General features: G+C 42.5%; 1 protein-coding gene across 3 annotated transcripts in view; it reads right to left on the bottom strand.

The window, feature by feature from the left end:
- Window positions 1-613: 613 nt before the first annotated feature.
- The window catches only part of grin2ba (glutamate receptor, ionotropic, N-methyl D-aspartate 2B, genome duplicate a), a 133202-nt gene continuing 124322 nt past the window's right edge, over window positions 614-9493 (bottom strand). For all 3 annotated transcript variants that reach the window (XM_077618510.1, XM_077618511.1, XM_077618512.1), the window contains one exon: window positions 614-7938. In XM_077618510.1, coding sequence (XP_077474636.1) covers window positions 5677-7938 — 2262 coding nt within the window. In that variant the 3' untranslated portion in view covers window positions 614-5676. The remainder of the gene's footprint in view (window positions 7939-9493) is intronic.

Raw genomic sequence — 9493 nt, 5'->3', positions numbered from 1 at the left:
CGTGCAGGAAATGAACTAAAATCAACACAAAGTGACCTTTAAGTACTCCAAAATGAAAGGATTGTCCATCATTGACAACAATAGGCATCCAATTCATATAGACTGGGAAGAATGACAATGAATGCTCATATTTCAGTAATATTGACGGCGCTAAGACATCCAATTCATTTTGACCAGGACCAATCAGAACAGATTTGGAGATCTAGCGCCGTCAACGGCAGCCAATGAATTAACAAGTGACCTGGAAATGCACTAAAATTAATGGGTAAGCAAAATATCACACACAAATTCTCCAGAAATGGGATTTTCTAGAGTAGCAAATCCTCCTTGTGAAATACATCCTCAATCTTTTTTTAATACGGAAATGTAAGACCACTCCTGTTGAGTGTTGCTGTACAAGGGGAAGGAGAGACGGGTAAGAGAGCCCCCGAGGGGCCTTGATGGCATCACTCAAAGCTTTGTGGATTGCCAGCAGCCATGTGGATGGTGGAGGGGCTAGACCCAGACCCACCCGCTCCACCATATGGCCCCTCTTCCTACTGCACGCCTCTCCTCTGCTTCCAAAAAACAAATAACAAACACGGCATCTTAAAAAGACTCCGCACCAGTTGCATGAAACTTATAGCTTTTTTTTATTATTAATACTCAACACATTTTGTTCATGTACAAAGAGAAAGAATAGTCTTATTTAATTAAGTCGGTATTTATCTTTATTAGAAGTACCACAATAATGTATTTTCGCAGTTTTTGCCATGACATGGTTAATTTCTGTTATTGAGATTACTTTGATTTCATACAAAAAGTTAATGTCGTCCCTATTGGTATTTACACAACCTGTACAATAAATTGTTTTTTTGTGAAATGTTTTTTCTCATGGTGTAAACATGTTGGTATTCTTTCAAAGAAAAGAGCCACAAAAAGAGAAACGAGTGGCTAAGAGCAAGGTGTAAGTATAGAATTATGTATACAATTGATAGTATTTATTTATATTTTACATTTTGTTGAGCCACAGTAAATTAAATCAGGTGGAAATGAGCCCCTTTTGTAAACTCACTCTGCATGTGAAATACATTTAGTAGCAACCCCTTCCATTGCCTAATTTTTATTATAAATCAGCAACATGATAAATTATAAATTAGCACTGAACATACACACAAACTATTTCTCAAGATATTCTGTAAAGAACATGCCGGGATTCGAACATTACTATCATGTAAAAGTTCCCAGCAAATGAGTAATGTAGTATCACAGTATATGTCTTTCTGGCGGCTTGTGATAAAATCAAGTGCTAAAAACAAAGTGCTTTTTACAAGTACTTATGATTAAGAGGAATTGCCCCGGAAAACACCGAACTGACATTCTTTGTCAAGGATGTCAGCTAGGTTGACATTTATGTCCTCCAGCTTCACAATGTTTTAGTAACTCAACAGTGCATTGTTAAAAAAAATAAAGTGACAGTGTTTTTGTCAACAAGAAGCCTCCAAACAAATGTGTGCAGAGAAGCCAGGCCAATTTGGTCTGAAGTGAGACAAAAACCTGTGACGAGGCAGCTTACTCACTGTCCAGCAGCCAATAGCTGGCAGCAGAATAGAGGTGCTCAATCATAGGTGCATATACACCTTGACTCCTCAACCGTAGCAGAAAACTAGCCCTCATCTAGCCTCAAAATTACAAGGGCACCAAGTGATTTTGTAGCGTGGGGAAAAGAAGATATGATAGACAACCACCAAGATTGTTGTTTTTAAAAAAAAATCTGGGAGGAAATGATGGTGGCGCAGAGAAAACGAGTTATCGCTGAACTTTGGTTAGAATCGGGTGTTAAGTTTCATTAGCAAAAATTGGATTAATGGAATTGTCCTGCACTCTTCAATCCGTTGTTCACTCTCAATGAAGCAGAAAGTAACTTGCTAATGAGAAAACAGCATGCTAAAACAACAAATCTGACGGTACACTACCTATACGTCCAACCACGGTCACGTTTTGAGACACTTTCTCGTGGTGGAGTAATTGTAAACATCTGACATTGTTAGTCCTTCCTTTCTTTCATTAGTCGAATCCTTCAAAGCAGCTGAAGAAAACAGACCTACTCTAATCTTGGGTTAAATTCTTAGGAGTAAAAACTATTTCAACTGGGAACGTCGGCATTGAGTGATCGTGTTTCATTACCATTGATGGCAATCAACGTCCAATCCGTTGCGACTATGCCGATCACTGTCAATTGCAGCCAATGGGTTAAGGGGGCCTCTATTAGAACCCAAATAAAAAGACTACCATATTTCCACGACTATAAGGCGCACCTCATTATAAGGCGCACCACATTATAAGGCGCACCACATTATAAGGCGCACTCTCAATGATTTTTTTTCCATATATAAAGCACACTGGATTATAAGGCGCCCTGTCTATTTTGGAGAAAATTTAAAACTTTTAAGTGCGCCTTATAGTAGTGAAAATACGGTAGTCAAAGCAAATGACCAAACATTCAAAGCTAATCAGTCTACTAATCTGAGCAAAAATGAATCAACAGTTGACTTTGTTCAAGCATAGCAAAATGTGGCAAATGACTAAATGCTTCTATTTTCACAAGGGGTTGCACCAATGCATTTCAGTTTGAACATGATCGCTTCCACATTATTGTGCTGAACCTCTCAGCAATATTAACAGCATCAACACTGGTGTGCGCTCGTGTGTTCTACACACATACACATTATGTACATACGTCATTCTTTACCACAGTGATGTCTATCCCAATGATAAAGAGGGAACAGGATAGGCCGGGCCCTCGATGGCTCTAAATTCTGTGTGCAATCACCATTAAAGCCCAGCTTAACAAAAAACAAAACTCCAAAGCAAAACGCAATTATGTCCCAAGTTTTGAACAAGAATCGCTGCCTAAAATGAAAAGCTCACGATATGCTGCTCTTATCTGCAAATATCATACATGTAATATTGTATTACATAAAATGTGTCGATACTTGAATTGCGCTTGAAAAAGAGAGAATCTAACACAATTCAAGGGAAACTTAATAAAGACCTAAAACTAAATTGTCCCCTTTTTATGTCACCATACATCTACACCTACGGCAAATGATCAATTTCTTAAAACACTTGAGTGAAAATCAGAAAAAGCCTTAACATAATCCATATAAGGATTGGTAAACTATCGTAACATGAGCGTAAAATAAAGAGTTTGAAATACGTCACTTAAATGAGTAATACTGATGTCTTAACTACATTTTTTGTCCATGTATTTTTTTCTTGGTTTATATCTTAAATTACTGTATGTAAAACTTTTTGAAAGTTACATCCTGTCTGTCTGTTTACTGTACAAAGTGAAAAGAGATTTGGAATATACTATATACAATAAAAGCTTAACATACTAATACCGACTGAGATGCCATCTCCAAAGTGTTTCTTTCTTCTTTTCATGTCGTTTCCAATCATCTTACTTGCTTCTCGGGTAATGATTGATCTGAAAATGTGCACATATAAAAAATTCCAGAGATCCGAGTCTATTTATTTGTAGTCATGGTTGTATGGGAGGTGTTCAGATTTAAGGCTAACTCTATCAATCTCACGATCACATCGTTACCTATGAATTTATGAATAGTAATCAGCAAGTCTGGAAAAAAAAACAGCGCTATTATCGCCATATTGTGACTTGCATCATCACTCGCGCAACACACACACGCACACACCTATAACAGTGGTGTATTTAGATGAGGTTATAAGATAGATGTCAGCACTCTGCACACTTCAGCAGCTCCAATCTTGGCTGAGCACTCCTGCGCAATCTCTTGCAGCCCTTGAACTTCTGACACCGCCAGCTAATTGAAGATCAAACCTTTAAATAGCTAATCGAGGCATTTTTTCATTCTTTTTTTCTTCTTCAAATTCTGAACTGTTAGATGATGAGTCATTAGCACACAGCTCCTGTGAAGGGAAGAGGGTGTGATGGGATGATAAGGCATGTCTACTGAGTGCCTGAACCTACACTAAGTAAAGGTCCTGTGCAATAATGAGGCTTTGCCAGCTTTAAAAAAAATATCTACATCAGCTGAAACTGATACCTCAGCGGCTTTTCTCAAAGAGACATACACCTCTGATCAACATATTATGACTATCATTGTCACAGGGCAACATTCTCCCCCTCTTGCGCAAAGTTCAATATGCCTCCCGGACCACGGACACGATCGATGTTGTCATATGTGACACGATTAAGAGGCCAAACAGGTGGTGACTATTACCATGTAACCTGAATCAAAAAGAAGCTAAGTAGAAGGCCGCCGTGCTGTGAAGTGGGCCACTCCAAGACAGTGTGGGACATCCTGAATAGAACTGGCATACAGGTTCATAAAATCATTTTTTTACGAAGTTATAAAACTCTGCAGCATCCTGTATCTAAACCACTGCCAGGCAGCATCTCTAGCCGCCTGTAAAAATTTTTTTACTGCAGTTTCGGCGCCACGAACGTGAAGAGAACACCAAGTATTGGCGTCGCTGCATGACCGTGTGAACAGGAGGACACTTCCATTGGAGACCATTAAGGCACATCCTTTTCTCTCAGCATCTGTAGCTCTCAGGCTCGGACTAAAAATGCAAGTCTATATTCACTTGATTTGAAATATCTCAAAACGTTAATAAAGTAGGAGTCTTTGAGATCTCTTAAGGAGAAGAAAATGGACGGTACTCATATCAAGTCAAATATCCCACAACTAAAGAGTTCAGTCTTTCTGGCTTAAAAAGTTGCACGACCAGCCAGTACAAAAACGGGGATGGAGTATCACACCAAGTGAACGTAAAACGATAAAAACAAAGATTTTATAAGCAGAGTTATTACAATCAGTTTTGTTGTTCACAATGTTATTAATATTACTGTTGATCTTGTACCCTGTTTTTTTCTGTTCAGAAGAATATCTTATGTCATTCATGATTGTATTTCTCATAGCAAATGAATCTTTTGGTGTCGGGGAGGACAGCGCAAGGGTGGCGGGGGAAAACAATGGGAGTGGAGTGGGACTAGTTTGAGAAGGAGCGATGAAACGATGTCTCCGGAGAGAACGGGAGGCAGAAGTCATCCGTGTTGCCAGTCTGGCACTGCGACAATGTCTTCTTTCCGAGAGGACGCAGGCCCAGATGGGCTGCTGGCTTCACCCCTCCGATCTCGCAGTCTTCTCTCGTAAGCGCTCAGCGGGAGTTCGCAGGCGGCCGTCAAGTCTCACCAGGATCGCGCGTCCAATATCAAATTAAGATGAGCGATAATGGCCAAGTGGCGTTGACTGCGGCTTCACTGCTGGGTGAAATGCCAGGCTTTAGTTGAGTGCATTTTCCAGGTTGGCAGGGCCATGTTAATTGACTTTGTCTGGACATAAAAGTAGAGTAGCTTTGGCCATTTGGGAGATGGGTGTCAAATACCCCCACCTCAACAAAGTCTCCTGATTTTTTTAGTTTTTTTTTTTTAGTTTTTACCAAGGTTTGCTCGCAAAATATAAATTTTTCTATGAATCAAGTTTGCATTCTACTTCTGACACCGCATTGGCCTCTCGTGCCCAGCTTGTGTTAAACTCTCAGTATGGGATAGAGATGCAGTGTGTGGACAGTGTCTTTAAAAACATCCCTGATCTCCTGACACTACACACCTCTATTCCATTCTCGATTTAAAATCCAGTCAATCTCTCACACGTCCGACTCAATGCTGGACAGTTTCTCGTAGACATGGCCGTTGCTTCCGTTGAAGGGTCGCTGTGGACCGACCCCAAGCATGGAGCCGTGGTGGTTCAGCCCGCCGAGGCTGAGCTCTTTCGGGAACCGCGGGGACACGCTCGACATAACCCCGGTCGTGGCAGAAGCCGGCAGATAAGATGTGGTGCTCAGCTGGCTCCTGAAGTCACTTCGGCTGTTTTTGGCAACCTGTTGCTGCTGCTGCTGCTGTTGCTTTTTCATATAATACTGTTTTGCCCCGTGCATGAGACACTGGTCATCATCAAACGTGGGTATAAAGGGGTTCTGGTTCACCCGGTCGGGATAAAGCGATTTGGATAAAGAGAATGCTGCCCCGCCGCTACCTTCCATCAAAGACCTATCCCGGTCTCTCATGTCTCTCTCTCCTACGGAGCGACGGTGGAGGCCCTCGCCTCCTCTGAACAGGCCACCGAATCGGCCCTCTCCTCCATAAAACGAAGGGTCCCTGTCTCTTTCCCTCTCTCTCTCAGAGCCCCCGTGACGCTCAAATATGTGAGCAAACGGGCTGGTGCCCTCCATGTAGCGTTCTTTCTCCTTCAAGCTAACACTTCGAGGGGGTGGCAGCATTCCGCCCATACCAGGACCGCCCATTCCCCCAACTCCACCCATGCCGCCCATCATGCTCCCCATGCCGCCCGACTCATCCTTCTGGAGGTCGACGAAGGCGTCGTACGAATGTTGCCGCCTGAGCGGCTTTCCAAATCCTCCACCTTTCCTCCTCTGCTGGGCTTGCGATTGCGGCTGGGGGATTGCACCCATACCTCCTCCTCCCCCGGCATTCCCGCCGCCACCGATCTGTTCCAAAAGGTGGTTATTGTCCTCGCTGATATCGTAGAGGTTTCCTGTCTTTTTACACCCCTCGCAACGCATACAGGTTGCGGAGCTGGGGCGGCTACTTCCTCCGCCGCCCGACGACCCGCAGCTCATACCGACGCCGTATCCACCGCCTCCATGCATGGACATCTGCTTCACTCCTGCACCAGACCGACAGTTCCTGCACTCCCACTCTCCTCCTGCCAATCCAGATCCTCCGCCGCCTTTTGAATCAGACTTTTTGGGTTTGCTCTTGAGAAAGTCCTCCACCGGAACCAGAGAAGTGCAAGTTGGTACTCCGCTATCTCTACTTCCGGGGCCCTCGGTCAGATCCACGTGTTCCCACTGAGGAACACCCTCTTTCGGGCGGAACTGGTCCAAGTAAAAGTCCCTGACGCTTTCTTTTTCTCTGAAGAGATAGTTTGTATCGTTATTTCCTCCTCCGCCTCCGCGCTTACGGTCTGATGGCAAAAGTGGTGGTGAGGCAGAACGATGGTTGTGATAGTGGTGGTGGCTGATATGGTAAGGTTTTTTCCTGTAGCCCAACTCAATCTCGTCCAGCTCGCGCCTGGACTTGGCGGAGGCCGGCCTCTTTTTCAGGCTATCGCGGTATTGTTTGCGTTTCTTTGCGTTGCCTTCCAGGTTCCCGTAGGTTACAGTGTGCGTGGAGATATCCGAGACATCAGATCGTATATTTCCATCCTCGTCTGCTCTGCCGCCACAATACGTAGGCCCGGTGATGTAGGTGGAACCCGAGTTACCTCCCTTGAATGAAAACTTGCCATACAAGTCAGGCAGGCCGCTCTTAAAGCCCTGGCCCGAGGGTGGAGTCTGTCCAGATAAAAGATCGAACTTGCTCATGTTTCTGTGGGTCAGCGCTGAGCACGGCTGCGTGGTGAAAATAGGCGGCACCCCACCTCCGAGGCTATCGCAATCAAACATGCCACCTTCCAAGGAACTGGCACTTCCCAAACTATGTGGCCGGTTTGGAGGCGGTCCACTCAGCCCAAGTGAGGAACCATGATGATGCAAGTAATGATCCTGGTACAGATTACTGTCCTTCATGTGGACGTTGCCAAACGTCCTCTCTACCTCGCTGATGTAGTCACTGAACATGTTATCTTCCGGTAAGTAAGGTTGCTTGCAGTCCGAGTGACCCGCTAGGCTGCGTCTGTGTTCCGAGATGTCGTAAACGGAAGATTCGCGTCGAATGAAGTCCAGAGCGCTGTGCGGCGAGCCGTTCACCCCGGAGGCCATGTTCTTGGCGGTGCGCAAGAGGCGCAAGATATTAGAATGAGTGTTGTTCATGGTAGCTGATGGAGAGTTCAATGCTGAGCTGCTTTTCTCTTCAATCTGTACACCATGAATGCAGCTGTATATGCCCTGTATGGGAAAATGGAGACAGAAGCAGCATTAAAAAATGAACATTTAAGAAATTTGGGAAACAAAAACAAGGTGACAAAAAGAAAATCCTTATATCATGTCCAACAAGAATACATAGATGTTAATGCACGGCATATTTTAAAGTGTATTTCCAACGGCCCTCCCAAAACTCATGTCACGTTTACTTTCTTTTTTTCTGTCTAAAAACAGAACAAACAAAAAAAACACCTAATATTATAGTTTGTTGTTGTTCTCATGCAGGCCGTGTTGGGGTAACTCACATTTAAAGATTGTTGCCATTCATGACATTATCAGACAAATGTCAGGAAACTTGAACTATTTTGCTAATTACTTGCATAATCCAATGCATAAAATATCAAATATAATAGGTTTAGGCTTAGAATCTGTTACCAACTAGTCCATGGAAACATTGTGATAAACACCATAGTTTTCGAACCGCTACTTAACTTCACAGTCCAGTGTGGCTTATTTATGGATTTTTATAGGCTAAAGAAATGAGCTGCCTGTTTATTTATTATTATTATTTGGGACATGGTGTACCCCATACCACAATGAGGGCACTTACTTCTTATAGTCCAATGTGGATTGTATACAAACAAATAAAGTTTTCTTGTATAATTTGCTGGGTGCGCCTTATAATCAAAAAATGATCGGAACAACAGAATCATTACACTTTATCCATTGTGTGATTAGATAATAGAAAATATACTTTAATATTCATTTATGTCATTAATTTTCTATACTGTAATATGATAAACCATTACTTTCCGAGTACGAAACCCTATATATGCAAGATGACATAGAATTGTGATAGTGAGGATGATGGGATTGAAGAAAGGATATTATCCTGAGAGAGCCGGTGATTAATAAAGGCAAAGAAGGAGTAAAAACCCCTGGGGCCAACTAGTCAATACACTTCATCAAGGCCATTAGAAGTTGGTAGAACAATTTTCAATAAATTACGCCACCAAATTGCCTACAATGTCAGCAGACACAAAGCTATCACCATGCAAAGAGAAACATCTAACCGACTAGGCAGTGGAGAATTACAGTGAAAAAAAAGATAAAGGGATTCATTTGAGCCTGCTGATGTGTGATACAATATTCCGATATAATGGAATGTAAAGGAGAGCAAAGCAGGCATGACAGATGGGACAGTTAAGGCACAAATCAATTGAACATAATGATTTTAGTCGGTATTCCTAGACGAACGTAAATAAGGATGTGATAGATAAACTATGTCCACTTTGGAGAGCAAAAATAACTTGCAAATTTCACAACTCCAACAGGAGGTGAAAGGTCAGATGGCTATCAAAGAATTGTCATTTTGTGCTGTTAAATTGTCAATCTTTACACATCTACTTGCATGAATCATTGAGTCCCTGTGCTACTTGTTGTGGGTGCTCCATTTTTTGCTAGCTTATACAGATATTTCCAGGAATATTGCAAAAAATTGCTTTCGCAAATTTCACAGTGATCAATGAATATGGTAAATATAAAGACACCAAACGTTTTTCTTCTCTTGTTTTTATCT

This window comes from Stigmatopora argus, chromosome 14 (assembly GCF_051989625.1).
Source record: "Stigmatopora argus isolate UIUO_Sarg chromosome 14, RoL_Sarg_1.0, whole genome shotgun sequence".
NCBI lineage: Eukaryota > Metazoa > Chordata > Actinopteri > Syngnathiformes > Syngnathidae > Stigmatopora > Stigmatopora argus.
The sequence above is the reverse complement of the archived record's forward strand: the minus strand, read 5'-3'. Positions and strand labels throughout refer to the sequence as shown.